Source organism: Nicotiana tabacum, chromosome 16 (assembly GCF_000715075.1).
Source record: "Nicotiana tabacum cultivar K326 chromosome 16, ASM71507v2, whole genome shotgun sequence".
In the NCBI taxonomy this organism is placed as follows: Eukaryota; Viridiplantae; Streptophyta; class Magnoliopsida; order Solanales; family Solanaceae; genus Nicotiana; species Nicotiana tabacum.
Window position 1 is genome coordinate 168633922 of NC_134095.1, and position 24349 is coordinate 168658270.

General features: G+C 35.4%; 2 protein-coding genes across 3 annotated transcripts; both read left to right on the forward strand.

The window, feature by feature from the left end:
- Positions 1 to 1020: 1020 nt before the first annotated feature.
- On the forward strand, positions 1021 to 11816 carry LOC107813400 (villin-3-like). Of its 2 annotated transcripts, none has more exons than XM_075233617.1 (22): positions 1021 to 1402; positions 3364 to 3512; positions 3704 to 3803; positions 3937 to 4005; positions 4084 to 4320; positions 4400 to 4577; positions 5228 to 5360; positions 5585 to 5741; positions 5815 to 5962; positions 6042 to 6142; positions 6229 to 6387; positions 7308 to 7376; positions 7452 to 7520; positions 7603 to 7740; positions 7842 to 7970; positions 8340 to 8606; positions 8694 to 8834; positions 8918 to 9043; positions 9627 to 9689; positions 10286 to 10577; positions 11018 to 11232; positions 11315 to 11816. In XM_075233617.1, the coding sequence occupies exons 2-16, from the start codon at positions 3457 to 3459 to the stop codon at positions 8514 to 8516; spliced, it is 1920 nt and encodes a 639-aa protein (XP_075089718.1). In that variant the 5' UTR covers positions 1021 to 1402; positions 3364 to 3456; the 3' UTR covers positions 8517 to 8606; positions 8694 to 8834; positions 8918 to 9043; positions 9627 to 9689; positions 10286 to 10577; positions 11018 to 11232; positions 11315 to 11816. The 2 variants fall into 2 exon arrangements, with proteins under 2 accessions (XP_075089718.1, XP_075089719.1); XM_075233618.1 differs by having other exon boundaries at positions 8340 to 8487.
- LOC142170510 (villin-2-like) lies at positions 8930 to 11428 on the forward strand. The gene is made up of 5 exons (XM_075232440.1): positions 8930 to 9043; positions 9627 to 9689; positions 10286 to 10620; positions 10980 to 11232; positions 11315 to 11428. Exons 1-5 carry the CDS (start codon positions 8930 to 8932, stop codon positions 11426 to 11428), a joined length of 879 nt encoding a protein of 292 aa, XP_075088541.1.
- Positions 11817 to 24349: the final 12533 nt, after the last annotated feature.

The following is a 24349-nucleotide window of genomic DNA, read 5'->3' on the forward strand; positions in this document are numbered from 1 at the left end:
AGTCGCCTTTGTTAGGGAGCGTTTTCCCCAATGTGGGATTACCCGGGAATTCGAATTTAGTTGGGCCTCGATGTGGGTACTGGACATCGGGACCATTTTTTTGGGAGAGAATTATTCGATTTATGCACCATAATAAATATCCGATGACATAGTTGAGGTGTAGTCAAACTGATTCACTATATGGTTATATCTCGCATTCGGGTAGAGTCCAAAAAAGGATCGCACCCCAAGGACTGTGATGTAGATAGCCTATCCTTTAGTCAAATTGATTCAGACAATATGGTTGGGCGGTACGGTGCATGAAACATCCCTTATCCAGGCAGGACCCGGAAAAGGACCGTACACCAAGGGGTATGATGTAGATAGCCTATCCCGATACAAGTATTAGTAGCTTATTATACAAATAATTACTTACATGTGACTATATATATATAATCTTTCTTTTTAACATCATAATATTATTGTGAAGAACAATTATATTATAGATTAGAGTTTCCAGATTATAGTCACATTTGCAAACTGCTGACTTATTTGTTATTAACCCACTTGAAAAATTTGCTACAGATCATGTCTAACAATATAAAGATTTTATTATTTTTAGTTTTACTTTTATTTTTGAGTTTACCAATAACAGTGAGCAGGAATTTTGTAATTGCATTTCACTTAACTACGTTGAATATATTTCTCAATGTAGCCATATTTTATTATTTTTTTGCTCGCATGAAATTGAAAAAAAAATAAAAAAAAAATTATTAAAACTTATTTTCTTAAATTTACCATGATATTTTTGCGATTGTAACATTATGTTATTAATTAATAAAATTAAATTAATTTAAAATATTTTTTTTTGATAATAGTGCCACTATAAAATTGAAGGAAGGTAATAATTTTCATATTTTTTCACATGATTAACAAAAAGAAAAAATAAAACCTTAATATAAAATACTAGAAAAAAATCAAGAAAAAAAAAAAACAAGAAAAATCCAAAAAATACAACGAAAAACTGAAGAAAAAGCCAGCATGGCCGGTGCCTCTCTTCATCATCATTAACCTCTCTCTCTCTCTCTCTCTATTTCCCACAATTTTATACATTTTCTTCTTCTTCTCCTTCTTCTTCTTGTCTGCAAAAAGAAAAAAATTATTACAAAAAATTTCCAGCCAATCCCAAATCTCAAAAGCAAAAAGAGAAACAAAGAAAAAAAAGGAGGAGGGGCCAAAATATACAATCTTGAAACCCCATTACATACAATTATTCACTTCCTTTTTCATATTTGGCCAGCTTTGCAATATACCCCTTTTTCTCTTTCTTTCATATTTGGCCAGCTTTACACACCCTTTTCGTTTTTCTTCTGTGGGAGGGAGAATTTTGTGCTTCATAGATCTCTCTCTAGGAAAAGAAAAGGTGCGATTTCTACAATCATTTTTGAGGTTTTGATCAATTGGGGTTTTGATTTTTTGATCATATTTACCTCAGATCTTGATTTTGTGAATTGAATTTATATGTTTATTTGTTGATTTTATTGTAAAGATCTGTTTTTTATTTAGTTTTCAGTTATATTTCAAATTTGATTAATTGGTATGCAGATATTTGTTTGATCTGTAGGTGATTATGGATGAACTCTTTGTTTTAATTTGTCAAAATGGGTTTTTGAAGATTTGATTTCTTTTGGATATAGTTGATCTCTTTGATTAAATTTGTCAAATGCTCGTATTGATTTGATTTTTATTGGCTAAAGTTGTTGTATTGGGGGTTAGTGTCTGAATTTTGGATGAGTAATGTTTGATTATATTAGGTAATCTTACAATAGATCATTAGTTTTATAAGGTGCACATTATTTCTGAGGAATGTAAAATTCAGATGTTTACCATGAGTTTTTTTTTTTGGTTTAGAGATTATACCTTCCTTGAGCCGAGGGTCTATCGGAAACAACCTCTTTACCCTCCCAAGGTAGCTGTAATACGCACTAACCTCCCCAGACCCCACTTGTGGGACTTCACTGGGTCGATTGTTGTTGTTGTTAGTTTAGAGATTTATATGCTAGTAAAAAATGCAGAGACCATTTAGTGTTAGAGTAACCCCTAATTTGTATTGTTTTTGACAAGTAAAGAACCCCGAATTTGTATTAACGGACCGATTATTGAGTTTCTGAATCAAGCGGAATTGCTATTGGATTCATGTAGCTGACTACAGCTTAGTTTGGGTTTTGAGGCGTAGTAGTTGTTGCTTAGATTGAGATATAATGCAGTTCAGTTCAGTTGAGATATAATGAAGCATGAAATGTTGCTGACTTGATAATGCTTCTCTGCTTCCTTGATACTTCCTCTAAATCTGAGCACAGAGGGTTCGATGAGAATAGAGGAAAAAATGTGAATATTAATTCTATAACTTTTGACTACATTCTCAGTTTATTGGAATTTGATTGGTGTACTAACTTAGAGAAAAAGTTCAGTTGAAATCCTTTTCTGCTTTTGTTGGCTGCTTATTGGATTAGGAGCTATATATGAAAAGGTGTTCGAACTACTCTTCTGCCTGCTCTCGAAAGAAACTTTGTTGGTTGTAGTATTCTCATGTTAAGATTGGAAAAGTGCCTGATCATTGATTCTTGAATGTGCTGCAATTATTAGATGCTCAATGCAAGTCTTAATGTTTTAGGAACTTATGAACAAACATTTGAGAGCACTCCTACTCAGAATAATTTAAACTGCCCATTCGTATGCCATTTTGATGCTTGCGAGGGGCAGATATTTCCACTTGATAAGTATGGACGACTTAGTGAATTGTAGGAATGAAGAAAATTACTTTTGAAAGACCTATTTTTGATTGCATTTGCCAAAATCAGTTTTAGACAGATGACAAGATTTCTTCATTTGAAGAATAAAAGACTGCCAAGTCTTTAAAATTGAATGCCTCCTTAATTCGAATTAAATCAGATTAACACTCTTTGTCGTTTAAAGGGGGTATCTCTCTTCTACTACACTCTTTGTTTATTTTATAGTGGATTTGGTGATTCAACCCTGCTCTCTGTAGCTGCGCCACTTCAACCATCTCCATTTTAGACGCTTATGAAAATACTTAAGAGTTCTTAGTGCTGATACTTAAGTGATGGTGATTGGATTTACCGGTAGGATGATTTCTAGCTTCTAAATTGGTTTTGTGGAATGGAATTTGGTAAAAGAAGCTGTATCACGCTTCAAATGTGATGAACTCTCTGTTGTGAAGATTGATTTGTTCCCATAATATGTTCTAACGAAGATTTCATTATGTTTTGGTACTGTATATGTTGATGAATTTCCTAGTTTTGTTGCATTTATCAATATGGACTGTATTCCATAAATACTGATGTTCTCATTTCCATTGTACAGTTGGTTTGCTCAGAATATTGAGATAGCTGAGCTTAGGACCTTCAACATTCCAGTTTCCGTTGTTGAAAGAAGTGGTAACAAGGACTTTGCACAATGTCTAGCTCTGCAAAAGCTTTGGATCCTGCATTTCAGGGTGCAGGTCAAAGAGTGTATCCTTATCTGAGTTTCATTTCATATTTCTTGAGGTCATTCTATTTGATGGATTATGTACAGGAAGCTGGAAGGTGTTTAGTTACTTTCTGACTGTTTGTGAGTGCTTGCAATTTTTGTTAATTGTTTATGGCGTAACTTGGTCTGTCAGAAAATTTTGAAGTTTAGAATTCTACTTAACTCTATTTAGAGGAACCGAAATTTGGAGAATTGAGGATTTCCAGCCAGTTCCTTTGCCAAAATCCGATTATGGAAAATTTTACTCGGGTGATTCATACATCATCTTGCAGGTACATATTGATATATAAGTTTTTGTTTTATTTTATACTGAGGTATTTAAGAAAATGTTTTGTGCTTGTTGACTTCATGGGATAGTGACTTTTATATATTCATAACCTGGAATACTTCCATTTTAAATTTCAGACAACTTCAGGAAAGGGAGGTGCTTACTTGTATGATATACACTTCTGGCTTGGAAAGGATACTAGTCAGGTATGAACTCAGTTTCATTCTTCGCTACAGATCCAACTTATGTTATTTTCCATTTTCTATAATTGAATGCTTTGTTAGGATGAAGCTGGAACTGCAGCTATCAAAACAGTGGAGCTTGATGCGGTTCTTGGAGGGCGAGCAGTACAGTATCGGGAAATCCAAGGTCACGAATCTGACAAATTTTTGTCATACTTTAAACCGTGTATTATACCTCTGGAAGGTGGTATTGCATCTGGATTCAAGAAACCAGAGGAGGAAGAATTTGAAACAAGGCTGTATATTTGCAAGGGTAAACGAGTTGTGAGGATGAAGCAGGTACATCTTAACGGCTAATGTCTGAGATCGTCAAATTGTGGTTGAGTTTTGATTATAACTGAGTTGAAAATGTTTTCAGGTCCCGTTCTCCCGGTCCTCTCTAAATCATGATGATGTGTTCATTCTGGACACTAAAGACAAGATATATCAGTTCAATGGTGCCAACTCCAATATCCAGGAAAGGGCCAAAGCATTGGAAATTATTCAGTTTTTGAAGGAAAAATATCACGAGGGGACGTGTGATGTTGCAATAGTTGGTACGTACAAACCATGGAAAATAGAAAGAGAAGCGGATCAATTCGTATATATTCTTACACTCCCTTTATCCTAATTTAGCTGTCCTTGTTTGACTCTGATTGTTAAAAAGGTTATCTGCCCTTAATTCTGGATTTTTGGTTAATTTAGTTTCTACCCCTTGCAACTAATACATTAAGCAGTTGGTAGCATTTCAGCGTACTTTTCATATGAAAAGTAACTGTCTAATATCATTCTAAACTTTTATTAATTTGACCATCAAAATCGAAGTAGGACACTCATATCAGGATGGATGGAGTAAGTGATATTGTTCATATAATGTTTGAAAGTTTTCTCAAACGATAAAAACAACATCACGCTTAAACATCAGGTGGAAAATTTCAAAAAGTAGAGTTCGCCATTGAATGCTGCCATGCTTTTGTGCATATTATCAACCAAGATAGGGAACAAATATTTAGACTTATTAGTAAACTAATGGGGAATGGTCTTTATTGTGATGCCAATACCATACGGTTGGACAGAGTCAGTGTTTATGTTTATCCGCCATGTACGGCATCTAGTGCAGCATACCGCTCTTTTTTTACTTTCCTAAATTTTATGTGACATACCTGTGGGCTTGACTACTCAATACCTTTTCAACTGTATATCTCAGATGATGGAAATTTGCAAGCTGAGTCTGATTCTGGTTCGTTCTGGGTTTTGTTTGGTGGATTTGCTCCAATTAGCAAAAAGGTTGTTACTGAAGATGATATTATTCCCGAGAAGACACCTCCTAAACTTTACAGGTAGTGTTTCCTTCTTTTATCTTATGTTTGTTATTAGGTTGAGATTGTTGACTGAATTGTTACTTTTTAAGTAAATCATGTTGATGACTTTGATTCCCTTTTTTTACCCCCATTTCTATGTCAATTGCAATGCCCTTATGCTTGCTACTTTCTCATCACTGAATTGCGTATGTCAAACTTTTGCTGGTGTTAGTGCTGAAGCTGATTGCTTCCTCATTTTGCAGTATCAATGGTCAAGTCAGTTCTATGGATGGTGAACTTTCAAAGTCCAGCTTGGAAAACAACAAATGCTATCTTTTGGATTGCGGTGCTGAGGTATTTGTTTGGGTTGGTCGTGTAACTCAACTGGAGGAGAGGAAAGCTGCCATTCAAACAGCAGAGGTAGAATTGCTTAATCTACATGTTTCTTGTTTGATATGGTTTCTTGTGGCTAAATGGCTCATAATATCCCCAGGAATATCTTGTCTCTCAAAATAGACCCAAGGCAACACGTGTAACCCGGGTTATTCAAGGTTATGAGCCCCATTCTTTCAAGTCCAACTTTGACTCTTGGCCATCAGGATCCGCACCTGCGCCTGAAGAGGGGAGAGGAAAAGTAGCAGGTATATTTACTCTCAACTTGTGAAGAATTGTAATGTTGTTTGTCGTCAGTAGTTTTAAGTTGTTGTCGCATCTTTACAGCTTTGTTGAAGCAACAAGGTGTTGGTGTCAAAGGTGCCAGCAAAAGTGCTCCTGTAGTTGAGGAAGTACCTCCATTGCTTGAAGGGGGTGGAAAAGTAGAGGTTCGAGCAGCACCCTTATTTCCATTTCATCAACAATGTTTGTGTTGATTTACCAGCTTGTTAACTAAAAACATGAGATTTATTAGGTTTGGCGCATTAATGGTAGTGCAAAGACACCCGTCCCAAAAGAAGATATTGGTAAATTCTACAGTGGAGATTGCTATGTAGTTCTCTACAACTACCACTCTCATGATAGGAGAGAAGATTATTATCTATGCTGGTGGATTGGAAAGGACAGTATTGAGGTAATGTGGATTGTCACTGCAAATCAAGGGTGCATGCATCTTTTTTTCCATAATTTTTATTTGCATAATTATCTTGATATGCCATGCCTCTGAGAATTATAGTTTTCATTGTCTTAACTTGCTTAGGGTCTATCGGAAACAGTCTCTCTACCTGTCAGGGTAGGGGTAGGGGTAAGGCTAAGGCTGGGTACATCCTAGCCTCTTCAGACTACACTTGTGGGAATACATTGGGTCGTTGTTGTATTGTCTTTAACTTGCTTGTGAGCTAGTCCTTCAGGGACATGGTGAACATGGTGAAACAAAGGAAATGAAATCATAATATGTAATGGTTTACATCTAAGAACTTCAATTGTTTAAATGATTCTCATATGCTAATACTTTCTTGTGAACTATTTTTCAATTAGGCCAGTATGGATATATTTATAAAAGAATGTCTTACCTATAAAACATGATTTATTACATTAGAGTGAGGTAGATATTATGTTGCTCGGACTCTTCAAAAATGTTACCGTGCTCGTGTCGGGTCCTCTAAAATGCACCACGTTTGGAGGATCCGACACGCACCTGGTAGCAACTTTGAAAAGTCCGAGCAACATATAGGGTGGATGTGATTTTTTATAATATGTGAAGTGATTTAAAGTGAGGCGTCTAGTGTGTTATAGGAATGTCAATTCAAGGATTGAGTACTATAGTGCAATAATACTATTTGGTTTATTTTGAAATGTTTGGAGGTTCCGATATTCTCCACCAGGGAGGGGGTCAAATTAAATCTGAAGGGACTAAAAGACCCGCCATGTGCTTTCATCTAGTTCCCTTTTTTAGCTTGTGTTTCGTTTTTCTGCTTTGTTGTAGATATGTAATGACTCTGAATGCGTGTTGTCCAGTTTCTGTACGTGATAAAGTCATGTGTTTTGATACAGGAGGACCAAAGCATGGCTGCTCGATTGGCCAGTACAATGTGCAATTCGCTTAAAGGAAGACCTGTACTGGTATTACTCGTCACATATTGGTTATCTTTCTCAAAAGGTCGGCTAGGTTTTAATTTGATATTTACCATTGTCCAGGGTCGGGTGTTTCAAGGGAAAGAACCTCCACAATTTGTTGCAATCTTCCAACCCATGCTGGTTCTCAAGGTACAGCGTAATACATGCTGCTGTTGCTGCAGAACTTGATTTTACTTCTTCAATAACCCTGATGAATTTCTGTTTTCCTCAGGGTGGTTTGAGCTCTGGCTACAAAAATTATATTGCTGATAAAGGCTTGAATGATGAAACCTATGCTGCTGATTCAGTTGCACTTATTCGGTTATCTGGAACTTCGGTGCATAATAACAAAGCGGTTCAAGTTGATGCTGTAAGCTTACGGGCCTTCAACTTTTTTTTGGCTACTAAAGTTTCAGATAATTTTCTACCAGGATTATTTATTGTTCTCTTTTCGTGTCTAAACTCTGTCAGGTGCCAGCTTCGCTGAACTCTAATGAGTGTTTTCTTCTGCAATCTGGCTCTTCATTATTCAGTTGGCACGGTAACCAGAGTACTTACGAGCAGCAGCAATTAGCAGCTAAGGTTGCAGAATTCTTGAAGGTGAGGACGGCCCAATCTTTTAAGTACTCTTTGAGAAAGTGCTCATGGTTTTACTTTGAAATATCCAAAGACTTGGAGGGGAATTTAAATTTCTTTTCTCAAGCGGATTCCACTGAGTTTATGAGAGTTCCCCTAATATAGAGTTAATTATGAAAATAAAATATATCCATATCTACAGCGAGTGAGACAGTGAGTGAGTTATTTCATGCTAAAAGTTGCTTGAAGTTGTTATCTGGCAATTCTCATAATTCGAGCTAGCATGGAAGGTGACAATCTACTCCAATTGGAAAAAGATGACACATTTTATCCCGTATCGTCTTAGTGTGTGCTACACGGGACTAATTGAGTTAATTTTCTGTGCAACTTCAGCCGGGAGCGACAGTGAAACACACTAAAGAGGGAACTGAGAGCTCAGCTTTCTGGTTTGCTCTTGGAGGAAAACAAAGTTATACCAGCAAGAAAGTGGCTCCAGAAGTCTCCCGGGATCCCCACTTGTTCGCTTATTCATTTAATAAAGGTGCATCCATTATCATATACTTCGTTTGATTTTTCATTTGCAATAAGGATTGCTTTCATCTGCTAACGATTTTTTTAATGATTTCCATGTTATCACGTTGATATCCAGGAAAATTTGAGGTAATACTCTATAGTATGAATTCTAAATCTCTCAATTTCTGTTAAGATCCTTTACCTTTTTAAATTTGTTCTCTACTCACTTGTTAGGTTGAAGAAATCTACAACTTCTCTCAAGATGATTTATTGACCGAGGACGTCTTACTACTCGACACACATGCTGAAGTGTTTATTTGGATTGGTCAGTCAGCAGACTCCAAAGAAAAGCAGAGTGCTTTTGACGTTGGACAGGTAATTCGCAAGGCTATCATAGGCATTTACTTTTATGTAAGCGTGTCTTCTAATTTACATTTTAATCCTTAATATGATTACAGAAATACGTAGAGATGGCTGCATCTTTGGAAGGATTATCACCAAATGTTCCACTCTACAAAGTAACAGAAGGAAATGAGCCTTGCTTCTTTACAACATTTTTCTCATGGGATCCTGCAAAAGCTAGTGTACGCGACTAAACCTTTCACCTGGCTGTCATTATGAGACTTTCTGTCACGAACTTTGATATGGAAATCTTAGACACTATGTTGTTGCCATAGAAGAGTTGCACGGGTCATCCGTTATTTATATATTTGTTTTATAATTTTGGAGAGGATAGGGAATACAAATTGCTATACTTAAATATGTCAATCACTGATGGGGTATATTAGTATTTGTTTTTGAGCAACAGCTAATTACTTCTATCGTAGTGACAACATTTGAATACGTGTTTCTGATCTTTAAACCAAAATCATGCACTTGTAATAATATCAAATGATCTCACTTAAAAAAGGATCTCTGTCAATAGCTTTGTAATAGGGGTTAAACTAACATGTTGAAGCTTCTTCTTTCTCACTGCTGAAGACAAATTAAGTTACTTTCCTTGAGGGTGAATTTCTGCATGGATATTTTAACTGCAATTCTGGTACTCCACGATATCTGTAGTTGTAACATATTGATCTTATCAGTTATCTCAAGAGTGTTTTTTCCCACCTCTTAAGGAATAATATGATCTTTATTTTGCACTAAACTACCTTACTATTTAACCAGGCCCATGGAAACTCATTCCAGAAGAAGGTTATGCTACTCTTTGGGGTTGGTCATGCTTCAGAGGTAATTACTAGATTTCATCAAGCAAAAATGTATTTATGCTCAATTTATTTTTTGTACTTGCAATTGTTTTTCCATATCTGTCATCTCAAGACATCTGAAATCCGTGAATCGCATAGTTGCTAAGTCCTTTCAGAGGCCAATCTAGCATGTGTGACAATGTACATTTTCCTATCTAAGCTGGCCATACTAGAAGTGTAATGAAGAAAATATTTTCGGTTGGCGTTCCCTGGTACCAAGTTTCATATCTCTGTCTGGGTTTACTTTAGGATCATATTAAAGCCCTTTGCTCCCCTCCCTCAGTTCTCCAAAAAGGGGTTAAAAAAAGAAAAAGAAAAAAGAAAATGATATAACAAAAGAATGTGGAATAGGAGAAGGAACAATAACTGCAAATAAAAATGATATTTGGGTCTCAAAATGTTTCAGATTAAGGGAAGGTTTTCTGAAAGAATGTGCAGAAGCAAAATCATCAGTGTAGATCTCATGGTTATTAATTGTTAAGGGTTGATTTCTGTCATTATCAACCAAGCATCGAATGTGATAAATCTCCGATGTTAAAAAAATTTCCAATGTGCTTAACGGCCTTCTCTATATTTCAGAATCAGCAAAGGTCAAATGGGTCAGGTGGGCCAACCCAAAGGGCGTCAGCCTTAGCTGCGTTGAACTCTGCTTTCAGTTCCCCATCTCCTCCAAAAGCTACTTCTGCAACTAGGCCTGCCGGAACAAGTTCAGCTTCACAAAGAGCAGCTGCCATTGCTGCGTTATCTGGTGTTCTTACAGCTGAAAAAAAGCAGTCATCTGAGGGTGGTTCTCCCGTCCGATCAAACAGAAGCTCACCTGTGCGGTCAAGCCGAAGCTCTCCTGTCCGATCAGCAGACTCTGGCCCTGCTGGTATAAAAATCTTCTTTGCTCTTCCTCTTGCTACTAGCTTTCGGTGTATTCTCCATTTGTGTGTTTTTTGAATCTATTCTATTATTGTATCAAGATATCTTGTGCCCATGACAAAATCATTTTTCTTAGCTCTCGAGCTTTTAATTCAGTACATTTCAAGTGCTCGCATGCAATTATCTCTGTGCACATACATGTATAAATTATGTTGATGGTTCTGTTTATGCATGGAATTATGTGCGCTTATTGTTCTTGAAGTGTTATAATAGCAAGTTTATGTGCTTAGGCTGTCAGTTAATGATATTGAGGGAAATATTGGCTGCATGGAAAGTCAATTTTGACAGTTCCTATGGAAAATTGAATCATTTACTTAAAATTGACCTTTAAGTTTAGTTGTTGGAGTAGTTTGACATACCTCGATGCTTACTTTTCCGCCATAGCAGAAAATGATCTTTCTACTGCTGAGGTCCAAGATTCTGAAAAAGCTTCAGAACCTACGGAGATTGTTGAGCCTGCAGAGTCTAATGGGTCAGAACCAAAGCCAGAAGCAGAGCAGGATGAGGGTGGAAATGAAAGCGGGCAGGCTATATTTAGCTATGAACAGCTGAAGGCTAAATCTGACAACCCTGTCACTGGGATTGACTTTAAGCGAAGAGAGGTTTGTAGCTCAAATACCATTGACATTCCTATATCTTGATGAAACTTCATTCCTTCTCTCATTTCTGATGGTCTTCTTTCAGGCTTATCTATCGGATGAGGAGTTTGAGTCTGTACTTGGTATGAAAAAAGAAGCATTCTATAAGTTGCCTAAATGGAAGCAAGATATGCACAAAAGAAAAGTTGATCTCTTCTAGAATCTGCATTGGAAACCAAACGGCGTCCCACGCTACCATCTCCATCTTGCAATTCTCAACATTTGTTTGACATGTTTCTCGCCAGAGCAACCTACTTTTATAGGTACATATTGCCTGGATTATGTAGCATTTTTTTTTTCCGTCTGCTTCTCTCAATGACCATAGCTCATGATAGTTATATTTTTACGATTATGTGATGCCTGCTTGAAGTTTGGTTTTTGGTTGAAAGTCAGCAGCCAGATTGATTCTTTGATTTGATCAGTGTATCTGAGTTTGTGTTCATTGAAGTCTCGTCTCTTTCGAGTCATGTATTTGTTAATTAAAGGGTGTATACATTATATGTTGTAACCGATACAAAAGGAATATAACATTTGGGGTTTGCCATCAAGAGACCTATTTGGTTATGTTATTCTTTGTTTTTGTTAATACCGGTGGTATTCAGGCCAACTTGCATGCAACTCGACTATTCTACTGGGTACCTGCTTTGGTTATGTTATTCCTCGTTTTTTAATACCGGTGGTATCCAGGCTAGCTTGCATGCAACTCGACTATTTTACGCATGCAACTCGACTATTGTTATGTTATTCTTTTTAAGGCTTGGTTCACACATTGGCTATTGAGATTTCTGTCACATGTATTTGAGTTTTTGGGTGCTGAAAAAATGGATACTGGAGTTTACTCTCGTGGTGGTAATGGTATTGATTATATTTTGATCTAAGCTTAGCTTTATAATTTATTGAGATCTTGATCAGTATTATTTCTTTTCTTTTTCGATTTCAATCAATCTTTATAAAACAACATTGGATAAACCATCATATATTTTAGAAGCATAAAACAATAACATAAAAAATCAGTTTTAATGTGGAAAAATTTATGAGTGAGCTTGATGAAGAGGAATAGCGTCGTGAGAGTGGACAAGACGGAGAAAAAGAAAGGTCGGATAGGAGAAGTTTTATTTTGTGTCTCGTATAAATTACACTAGTTGTATGAGGCCCATTTTTGTCTCACAAATTTGTGGATCTCAATCGTAAAAATTGCACGGGGCGCTCTATTTGGTCGCCCCCATTTAATATATACCTATTTTTTTTAAAACTTTTAACTTGTATCCACTTTTTAAATAACTTTCTCCTCCTTCGTTTTCTTCTTCAAGTTACAAAACAAATTGGTATTTATCTCCAGAAGCAATGTTGCTTTAGTTATATGGTCAATTTTTTTTAATTGAACAGTTTGGCAGTTGTAGCTCCAAATTTACAGCAAATTAGTCTTAGGAAAAAGTTTAAGTTATCAAGAGGATGAGCTGTAAAATTTTGGAGTTTTTGTATGTTTATTCGTGTTTGAGCTGAGAAGATGTACACTATTTTTCTTAAAAAATCACTGCTAATTGTGGTGCTTCAGCTCTAGAGCTGAAGTTCGCCAGTTACAAAACAAAAACTTCAGCTCTAGAGCTGAAGTTCGCTAGTTACAAAACAAAAACTTCAGCTCTAGAGATGAAGTTCGCCAGTTAAAAAACAAAAAACTTCAGCTCTAGAGCTGAACTTCAGGCCCGGCTACTAGAATGCTGAAGTTTTGCGTGATTGCCTTTGCTACTTCAGTCCCGTATGCTGAAGTTATGCGAAAAAGCAGGTACGTTTGCAATTTTTTTTATAAAGCTGGCACAAGTTAAAACGTGACACAAAAAGCGGGTGTAGATGCAAATGCCCCATCCCAATCTTACACTTCTGGGTCCACAGAAATCTGGGTCCACAAAACTGTGAGATAAAAAAGTTGTCTCATACAACTAGTGTCAGTTGTATGAGACACAAAATAAAAAATTTCGGTCGGATAGCTTGGTCCAACCTTTCTTAAATGCGCGTAATTAATGCCCACATAAGCTTAGTCGATGGTCAGAGACTTTTAAAGTAGTTATTTTGATCAAGTTGAGGTGTCTGCGAAGCTGACCGAGCCAGAAATGCTTTTGGTGAACTGAAGGTTCAAACGCAGGTTCGAGCTTCGATCTGAGTGGACATGATCGTGAAGTTGTAGCTTGATTCCTCGAGCCCTTACCGTAATCTCTGGTAATGCAAACTGGTTAATTGAGTCAATTAGTCTAGGTGCCCTAACGCACCTTAATCCGTTAGGTGGACGGGGAAGGTCCGTCTAAAAGACGACGAGTGGAGTCCAAAATGGCTCCCACCGCCGCAGTATATTCAGAGGGCGACCTTCCCTTGGCGGCGTCTAAAATGGGTGGTGATGCTAACCCAGCCGCAGAGGGGAACTCCTCGATCTGCGGACGCGGTAGATATACCTCAAAGTTTCAAGGTGGAAGCAGGGGAAATATATTGTGGTGGACTAAATGTTTCAAGGTATTAAGAGTAAAGTAGTTTGAGTCAAAATGCTTAATACCTTAATTACAATATAAATTAGAGTATGTGCTTTTCATTTGTGCATTTTAGGTGAGTCGGCTGGAGAGAGAAGAGGAGGAAGAAGTAGAGTAAGCTCTAAAACTAGTGCGTGAAGGTGAAAAGAGAGAGAAGTTAAGGTGGTGGCGGAGTGACAGAACCGCCGTCGACAATCGTGGGTGGTGGTGGTGGTAAGTTTCGGATGGTTAACGGATCAATTTTGAACTTGGAAGTCTGCTAAAGAATTTCTGGTGTCCAGTTCTGGTTTCCTTCTTCGCATGCACGATGGCAGTCCCGCGTTCGCGAAGGGTTTCATCGCACGCAAACAACGGAAGATCATTTACCAAACGGGGGTAGAATTTGAGGAGGACCCTCAAAATTCTAATACAAGAAAGTTGTAATGTCTCTTAAATTACCAAATTACCCCTCATATTAATCTAAATTCTTTACTTTTTTAAAGAAATAAATAAAAATATCAGATTTATTTGAAGATGTAGTAGGTTAGCATTGTATGCATATTTCTCTTCGCAAAAATGCCCTTATTATTTAAGAGCCACCGTACTAAGCTTAAGGGCTTTTTGGACCTTCTCCAAACCCAAAATAATAAAGCCCACCTATAAGCCTTAAAGCCAGAATTCTCACCTTCCATCCATTTCCAAAAGACCCGATTCTAAATCCATACTCGGTATCAGTCTCAACCAGCTGCATCAATTCATGTATAACTATGGCATTTTCTACATTTGTTACATCCGTGACAGATGCGAGATTCGCCAATGCGTCTGCTTCTGCATTTTCCTCCTTAGATATTTGTACGGCTTTCCATGTCTGAAATTGTGTAAGCAATTCTTGTACATTTTCCAATTAAATTATTATTTTTGAAAAAAACGGTGACCTGACACACTGAAATCAAATGTTAGGTGGCGACTCTAAGTTAATCCTTTTGAACACAAAAGATTAAAAAGGTGGAACATGAAGAGAGAAAGTGGTTAGCCATTGTGAAAGCAGGCTTACTAAAGTTTAGCGCAGATAATGTGAAAAAATCTAAGCATCCAACCCAAAATCTTAAGGCAATAGATGAAGTAGCTAATGTTAGAATATGGACAAAAATCACATGAAAAAAAAGAAGAAAAATGAGACTAAGGGTGTGTTTAGTACGATCCTTGAAAATGTTTTCATGGAAAATGAGTGGTTTTATCACTTATTTTCTCTTATTTGTTTGGTGTGTGAAAAAGTTTTTCTGAAAAATATTTTCTAGCGTTTGGTTAAAGAGTAAAAAATACTTTTTTAGAAAAATATTTTTTTATGCTACAGAATTGGTGGGTGTGGGTTGGGTTGGTGAGGATGGGGAATATGGTGGGGAAAGTAAGACTTCGGGAAAATCTTTTCTCTTCTCTTGATAGGGAAAACATTTTCCTCCAATTGGAGAAAAATGAATTCATGAGAAAAATATTTTTCAAAACATTTAAGTCAACTAAATAGGGGAAAATTGGATTTTCCGAAAAATATTTTCATTCATACCAAACACACCCTAAAAGAGGAAAAAGGATATCCGCATAAAGATCAGAATGGAAATAATAGTACGTGTTAGTAATAGAAAATAACTTTTTACCTAACAATTATTCTGTACTTCTCTTGTATAACATCCCTTTAATTAATTATACTGATATATGATCACTTATCCAAAACATCATTATATTTTTATTTAATCATTTATCCACAACAGTTACGAAATTTAATCATAAGAAAAATTGTAACTTATAGTATTTTTGGTAAAATTTTTGAATATTTAAAATTTTAATTTTAAAATACTTAGTTGAACTAATTCAATTTAGCTTCAAGATTTAGTTAAATTGACTCTCGATAAGTAAAATATATTATCTAAATTAAAACATAGGAATTAGACTACTATTTTTGGATTATTCAAATGCGATCTCCCCTGTTATATAAATTCTTTCTTTTATTTAATATGACACTATTTCTTATTAGTATTTAATAAAAGAAAGAATGACACATTTTATGCTTTCTCATTAATCATTATATGGTAAACTACTTTTCTATTAAAAAAGATTTACTAAAATTAAAAAATTGGGCACGTCATCTCCTCTAATTTGTCCGTGACTTGTCCATCTTTAGGGCCAAATATGGTTTCATATGGGACGGCAAAGTTAGGATTTTTCTTATTTATATTTGTGATTGCAATCTCATGTGTCCACCTTAGCTAATTTCAATATAAAATATCAGAAATTCTTCAATTATTTGAATCAAGGTGGGCCAGATATTAAATTTTCTATCTTTTGTATGATTGATATTCAAATAATTTAGACAATTATTGACAATACTCTAAAAGAGGAGATAAGTAGAAAACTCTAGATCCTAAAACGTAAACAAAAAGGAAAACAAATGGAGTACTAAATAGATAGAAAAAAAAGAACCCTTAAGGAACTAGTGGTTGGTAGGTTTAGTGACATGCTTCTCATTGACGGTTGAGATGGGATGGATATGAACTCTTTATTCATTATTACATGTCTCGGGTTTAAATTACGGGTATGAAAGAAATCATGGTAGAAAATGCTTTTCCATGTCTCAGGTTCGAACTATGGGTATGAAAGAAATCATAATAGAGAACGCTTTCCCGTTAATAAATCTTACACAGTGTGAATCGGATTAATTAGGGTCCTAATACGGGTACCAAACACAGGATAGGAAACCAAGAAAAAAACATGGCCTATAAGCTTCACAAGATGTTCACAAACTTACATATAATAGCAAAGACAAATTCAACATTTAGACTTAGTGAATTTGATTTTTAAGGTTCTTTTTGCGAAATTGTACTTTTAAAATTATGAATTCAGATATAATATTTTTAAAATTATAGTTGATTTTCGTATTTATATTTATAATCATTTAGGGTATTGATTTCATATAAATTCGCGGCCGAAAAGTTACCTCCGTTTCCGAAAAAAGGAGAATAAAAATTCTTTGTTGTGCATGGCATACACAAAAAGAATAAGAAATACAAGCCCTACCTAACTCATAATATATGGTAAAAATTGTGTGGGGTAGCCACTTTTTAAAGTGGTATTAATTATTTATCCAGCATTTTTAATGCTTAGCAATAGTAGTCACTAGTCTATTATAATTAATATGAAAAGACTGTGTTATCATTTCTTCTATCTCTCTCATGTTAGGGAGAAGAACTGTGCCGGAAGGATTTTCTTCTTTAGTGTTTCTTAGCGAGACTTAGATTTAACACATTGTAAATTTTGGTTTTGTTATGTAGTAATAATTTTATGGAAAATTATAAACCACAGAAACTAGAACAGAAAACTTTAAATACCTCTCAGATAGTATGAACTTTGGCTTTCGATTACTTTTGAAAATGGGCTATTTTGAACGACCAGTTGTAAATCTGGCTATTTTTGAATTTCTCCCTATTTACTAGTACCAATTACCTTAATTGATATTTATTTTAGCAGGAAACTAGAACAGAAAACATTAGAAAACAAACTTTCTGAGTTTTATTTATTTTTCTTTTTCTTTTGGTTGGTTAGGTTATGTAGTCTTTTATTTTCTTAGTTGTTTCTTTTTGTTATTAGCTTTATGTTGTGTAATTCGACATCAATCTTATATGTAAATTGCAATTATTATTATTTTTATTTTTTTTGTGAAAAGATGCAAATAACGTTTGGTTTTCTGCTACGTTATGGACCATGAACTTACAGTTACAAGTTCAAAAGTTAAGGACATTCGGTCCTAAACTTCGAGTTCCAAGTTCAAAAGTTAAGGACACTTGGTCCTGAACTTAGAATTACAAGTTCAAAAGTTAAGGACACTTGGTCCTGAACTTAGACTAACAAGCTCAAAAGTTAAGGACAATAGGTCATGAACTTACAGTTACAAGTTCAAAAGTTAAGGACAATAGGTCCTGAAGTCCTGAACTTAGACTAACAAGCTTAAAAGTTAAGGACAATAGGTCCTGAACTTAGACTAAGAAGCCCAAAAGTTAAGGACAATAGGTCCTGAACTTAGACTAAGAAGCCCAAAAGTTAAGGACAATAGGTCTTGAACTTATAGTTACAAGTTCAAAAGTTAAGGACAATAGGTCCTGAAGTCCTGAACTTAGACTAACAAGCTTAAAAGTTAAGGACAATAGGTCCTGAACTTAGACTAAGAAGCCCAAAAGTTAAGGACAATAGGTCTTGAACTTATAGTTACAAGTTCAAAAATTAAGGACAATAGGTCCTGAAGTTCTGAACTTAGACTAACAAGCTCAAAAGTTAAGGACAATAGGTCTTGAACTTAGGCTATGAAGCCCAAAAGTTAAGGACAATAGATCCTGAACTTAGACTAAGAAGCTCAAAAGTTAAGGACACTTGGTCCTGAACTTACAGTTACAAGTTCAAAAGTTAAGGACATGTAGTCCTGAAGTTCTGAAGTTAAGTTCAAAAGTTAAGGACATGTAGTCCTGAACTTAGAATTACAAGTTTAAAAGTTAAGGACATGTAGTCCTGAAGTCCTGAAGTTAAGTTCAAAAGTTAAGGACATGAGCAGAAGGGTATTTTAGTCTGGACAAATAAAGTTTATTAAAGCAGTGGCTAAAGACTAAAGACATTTTAAACAGTGGCTTAAAAGTAAATACATGTGTTATTAGTGGCTAACTGTGCACTTTCCCCTAATATATGCTACCCGTGAGGATATTATGATATATATTATATTAAAGTTTCTACAAAAAGACTCCAAATGCTTGTGAACTTAAGAGTAAGTTTAATTAACTTAATATTTATATAAAGTCTTCTGATTAAGAACCTTCTTACATTAGCATAAGTGAAGAAGAAATAGTTAATATCCGTCATTAATGCTTACATTAGGTAATAAGTTGCTTATGATATATTTGAGGTGCGAGTTTTTTGGACCCTATATGAATATGGGTACTTTATGCATCAAGCTACTTTTTCCTTAGTTTTTAGTGTTTGTCCCAGATAGCAGCTCTAGATGAACTGCTCATCTAGGCACGATCGCAGACAAACACAAAGCGCCACTTGCCTTAGTGAGCTCGAAAAAGAGGACGCGATTGGCGACTTTGGATGGAAGGAGAAACTAGGGTTCAAATGGGGAGAAATTTAAAAATAGCTAAATTTACAAGTGGTCATTCAAAAATAGCCCCAGTTCCAAAAGTAATCAAAATTTAGCCACTGTTTATGTAAAGATAAATCTGAACGAAAACACTATTTAAAATCCGGAAAAATACTCCAGCATAATATACTGGGGAGTTCCAGTATAATATACCGGTCCAGCATAATATACTGGAGTTTAGAGCACCGGTACTCTAGTCTCTAGTATATTACACTAGAGCCAGCAAAGTATACCGGTCCAGCATAATATGCTGGAAGTTCATACACAGGTGCACCGAACTCCAGTATATTATGCTAGACCGGTCTCTGTTGCAGCAAAGTAGTGGCTATTTTTCAATGACTTGGCAAACGCTGACTATTTTTGATTGACCAGTCCGAAAATTGGCTAGACCATGCTATTTTAATGGGTTACTCTCACTAATAACACACTATTAAAAATATAATACAAAAGATTAGCATTAATTAATGATTAACAAATGTGATAACCTTTTGGGTCATCACTTGTTTTTAAAATAAATTATGCATTTTGAGGCCTTAAAGACCTCTTTCGGTATTACCTCAATTTGCGTGCACAGTTTGGACGTGTAGCCGGAAAGCCATTTTGTGAAAATCTGTGAAAAATGATAAATTTTGTCTTTAAAATGGATTTAAGTTGACTTCGGTCAACATTTTGGGTAAACGGACCCGGACCCATGATTTGACGGTCCCAGAGGGTCCGTGGAAAAATATGGGACTTGGGCGTATGCCCGGAATCGAATTCTGAGGTATCATGCCCGAGAAATTAATTTTTTTAAAAAATTATTTTCTGGAAATTTCTATGAGTTTTGGAAATGAAATGTATTTAGAATTTGATGGTATCGGGGCCGTATTCTGGTTTCGGAGCCCTAGGTCTTATATGTGAAATAAGATGAGTCTGTGAAATTTGGTAAGAAACGGAAGTCGTTTAAGGTGATTCGGACCCGTAGTTGTGAAAATTCCTACTTTGAAAGTTTTGAGAATTTTTCTTAGATTTCTATGCTAAATTCGTTATTTAAGAGGTTATTTTGGTGATTTGATCGCACGGATAAGTTCATATGATGTTTTTGAGTTAGTACGTATGTTTGGTTTGGAGCCCCAAGGGCTCGAGTGATTTTCGGAAAGTCTTTGAACTTATGAAAGTTGCAGGTTTTTGCTGTTCAGTGCACATGAATTTTGTTTTTCGCGTTCGTGTGGTCCCACTCGCGAACGCATAAGGCAAATTTCCCAGGTACCAGTTTTCTTCTTCGTGAACACAAAGCCTGAGATGCGAACGCGAGGCTGAGGGGGGAGTACCCTTCGCGAACGCGTCCAGCCACTCGCGAACGCGTAAGGCAGTTGGCCTGGGAGGGGGGTTCTCACTTGTTCTACGCGAACGCGGCCACTGGCCCGCGAACGCGAAGGATTGAGGGGTCAAAGCTCTGCAAATGCGAGCCTAAGGTCGCGAACGCGAAGGTCACCTAGGTATAACCCATCGCGAACGCGACAGGCCTATCGCGTATCGCGAACGCGATAAAGGCCTGTCTAGTGATTTTAAAACAGAAGCAAAAACGAGACTTAATCAAAATTTCATAACTTCTTCTTCCAAACTTCAAATTGGGCGATTTTTGAAAGATAACTTCACCACAAATATATTGGTATGTAATCTTAGACTCATTTTTTCTTCAATTTCCATTAACACCCATTAGATTTCTAGGCTTAAATCATGTTCTTAAGGGTAGAAAATTAGAAATTTGGGTAGAGTTAGGGCTTTTTGTATAATTGGGATTTAGACCTCGTTTTGGGGTCGAATTTTGGAACTAGTTATATATTCGGGCTCATGGGCTCATGGGTGATCGGGTTTTGGTCCGAACCTCGTATTTTGACCAAGCCGGCCCGGGGTCAATTTTTGACTTTTTGGGAAGAATGATAGGAAGGCTATAATTAAGCATTGGAATTGGATTGTTTAGAGTTTATTGATGTTATTAAGTCGATTATGTCTAGGTACAATTGATTTGGAGCCAAATTCAAAGGGAGAAGCGATGTTTGAGGCTTGAGTTGGCCGTAGAAGTTCGAGGTAAGTGTTTGGTCTAACCTTAGCTTGAGGGATTAGGAGTTGTGTCATATTTGCTACTTGTTTCTTGTTAAGTACGACGTATAAGCATGACGACGAGTATCTATATGTTGGTGTCGAGCATGACCGTGAGTCTTAAATTGAAATTTATTGTGTTCTTAAATAATACTACGGATGCTTAAGTTGATGATTCTCTGTATTGAGCAAGGATTATGATTATTCTCGTGGAAATTACTTATGATTGAGTATTAGTGTTAACTGAGGCAGTTAGATGTGGAGCAAGTTTGGTTATAGCTGTTTCTCCCTTGCCGGGATGTATTTACTCCTACTGTCGATTCTCTTGCCGGGATAGTGTATTTCTTTATTGATCCCTTGCCGGGACTCTTGTTATAATTGTTGTTGATTGTATATGTGGATCGGGTTGCACGCCGCAACAACATTATATTTGGATCGGGTTACGCGCCGCAACAATATTATATTTGGATCGGGTTGCACGCAGCAACAATATTATATGTGGATCGCATTGCACGCCGCAACAATGATTTAATTGGATCGGGTTGCACGCTGCAATAATAATATAATCGGATCGGGTTGCACGCCGCAATAGTGATAAATAATATTGATCGGGTTGCACGCTGCAATAGTGATAAATAATATTGATCGGGTTACACGCTGCAACAATAATATAATCGGATTGGGTTGCACGCCGCAACAGTGATAAATAATATGGATCGGGTTGCACGCCGCAACAGTGTTATTATGTGTTGGGATCGGGTTGCGCGCCGCAACATTGATGATACAAAATGTTTATAGATTGGTTACAAGTTCCTTATTGTTTTGCTGTGAATTCTAAGTTGTCCTTATGCCTTTTCTCTTGGTTTACTGTTGATATTGATATACCCCCGCAGCATGTACCCCCTCCCATCTTAACTTGTTGTTCCTGTTTTATTTTCCGTTGTATATTATATAACTGCACAGGTTTATTTGGTAGTCTGGTTCTAGCCTCATCACTACTTCGCTGGGGTTAGGCCAGACTCTTACCAGCACATGGGGTCGGTTGTGCTGATACTGCACTCTACACTAAGTGCAGACCCCGGAGCGACAGTGTTTGGACCATAGCATTTGGGTGACTGCATTCAATCCAGTTAGAGATCCCGAGGTAGTCCTGCAAGCGTCCGCAGGCCCGACGTTCTCTTCTATCTTATTATGTATTCTGTTTTCATTTGTTTCCGAGACAGATTGTACTTCCTTTTCAGACACTTGTATGTAGTATTCGTAGATAGTCCGTGATATTGTGACACTGAATTCCCGGTAGAGACGTATGTTGGCATTGTCGTACTGGTTATGGTTAATTATTCAGATTAAGTCTTCCACTTGTTTTTATTTATCGTTAATGTTTTATTGTTGATCACATGTTAGTTTAAATTGTTAAAAAGGGCTAATAAATGAGTTACTAATTCTACAATACGTGGTTTGTCTAGCTTCCACGAGTAAGTGCCATCACGATTCACGAGGGTGGGAAATCCATACCGTGACAACAAATATGGCAATAAAATATTTATACATATATCACATTTAAATCAATTCAAATCAACAAGAATCAAGCTGTTTAATAAGGCAGTCCTAGTATTTAATATCTTTCCCTATTGTTTCTCTCCAATCCACAAGATGCTTTATATTTTCGTTAGAAATCAATCCATTCTATAACAATTTTTTCCTTTCCATACATGGATCATTTTATATCATGTAATGTAGCAAATTATACATCTTTATATTCTGATTAAATAAAATACATATATTTTATGAAAAAATTATAATGTATATTTGTGGTATATACACATTATAAATCATATATTCTTTTAGGAAAATTCATGTATATATGCATATGTTGTTTATACACGTCTTATATTTAAATATATATCATCGATCCATTACATAATATTTTTTCCTTTTTATACATGGACCTTTTTATTCAACTTAATCCTAGCAAAATTATATATATGTACATTCCAATGAAATAAAATACATATATTTCGTGAAAAAAATATAATATATGTTTGTGGTATATTATAAATCATGTATTTTTTTTTAGAAAAAATCATGTATATATGCACATATTATTTATACACTTATTTATATTTAAATAGATATTATTAATATACCATTTATATTTTGCACTAATATCACGTTCATATTTATATAAATTATCCATAATAAATAGTATATGTAACATATTTATTTTCTTCTCTATACATATTAGTGGCATGTTAAAATTTTAAATTAAATTTTATGTAAGGTATATGCTAGCAATATACTTTGAATAATATCAATATAATAATGTATTATGAGGTATATATATAAGTTATATGTGTGAAATATTTACATTATAAATTATCACAATATAATATACTTGAAATATATTAAAGGTATATTTTGAGTTAAAATAAATTTGTACCGAAATTTTTTTAAAAATAAAATAAGAAAAAAATATTAAAATTCTTATTTTACAGAGGAAATTATTTTTGAGATATTTTTCTTTCAGAATCTTTGATATATTTGGGTAAGTGTTATTTATGGAAGAGAAAAAAAGAAATTATGAAAGAGTGAGGGAAAAAGAAATGTAGTAAAAAGTTTATTAATGTAGAGGGATCCCTTAGTTAATGGAGTTATCAATGTGAAAGTGCTAAAAAAGTAAAAAAAAAATGTGCTGTTTTTGAAATAAACGAAGCCTACTATCGTTTTATGAGAATTTTTTTTTTAAAGTGACCAAGCATGTAAAAATCTCTATTTTTAATGTTCAAATGAGCCAATAAAATAGCTAGTGGGCTGGATTTTCTAGGCCTTCTCACTTGCAAATGAACTAAAGGCTCATTCAATTGGTTTTAATTAGCTATTATTATTATTTAAAAAAAACTATTATCATCCAAGTCTACATAAATCTTAAAGGCTTGAGGTCACACGAAAAATTTGGAGTTTTATTCATTTCTCCGATAATATATAAATGAAATTAAATTCCCACGGCCATTCCTCATGTAGCTAGCATACGCCTTTCGAGTTCGGTCGAATTCAGTAACTTTGGTTCAAAATATGTATTTATCTTAAAAATTATGCAATATATATATATATATTATTAATTAAGAACTCAGTAACTTAATCGGACTATAATATTAAACCATAACTTTTAAAACTGCTCTGCCTCAAAATAAAAGCTGCCATAAATATATTTGAGCATTTTAGAACAACGTAACAAAATTCTCTAACATGATATGTTCTATCATGGTCATGTCTCAAAATCAATATTTAATAGTTTGATAGGTACGGCATTTGATTTGAAACCTAAACC

What these genes read in the sequence shown, in the direction of transcription:
- LOC107813400 (XM_075233617.1), top strand. Translation starts at nt 3,457, where the DNA reads ATGTCTAGCTCTGCAAAAGCTTTGGATCCTGCATTTCAGGGTGCAGGT. An exon ending in CAGGGTGCAGGTCAAAGAGT is followed by an intron (nt 3,513 to 3,703) that starts GTATCCTTATCT and finishes AACTCTATTTAG; the next exon opens with AGGAACCGAAATTTGGAGAA. An exon ending in GTGTGATGTTGCAATAGTTG is followed by an intron (nt 4,578 to 5,227) that starts GTACGTACAAAC and finishes TGTATATCTCAG; the next exon opens with ATGATGGAAATTTGCAAGCT.
- LOC142170510 (XM_075232440.1), top strand. Translation starts at nt 8,930, where the DNA reads ATGGCTGCATCTTTGGAAGGATTATCACCAAATGTTCCACTCTACAAA. An exon ending in GGGATCCTGCAAAAGCTAGT is followed by an intron (nt 9,044 to 9,626) that starts GTACGCGACTAA and finishes CTATTTAACCAG; the next exon opens with GCCCATGGAAACTCATTCCA. An exon ending in GGGTTGGTCATGCTTCAGAG is followed by an intron (nt 9,690 to 10,285) that starts GTAATTACTAGA and finishes TCTATATTTCAG; the next exon opens with AATCAGCAAAGGTCAAATGG.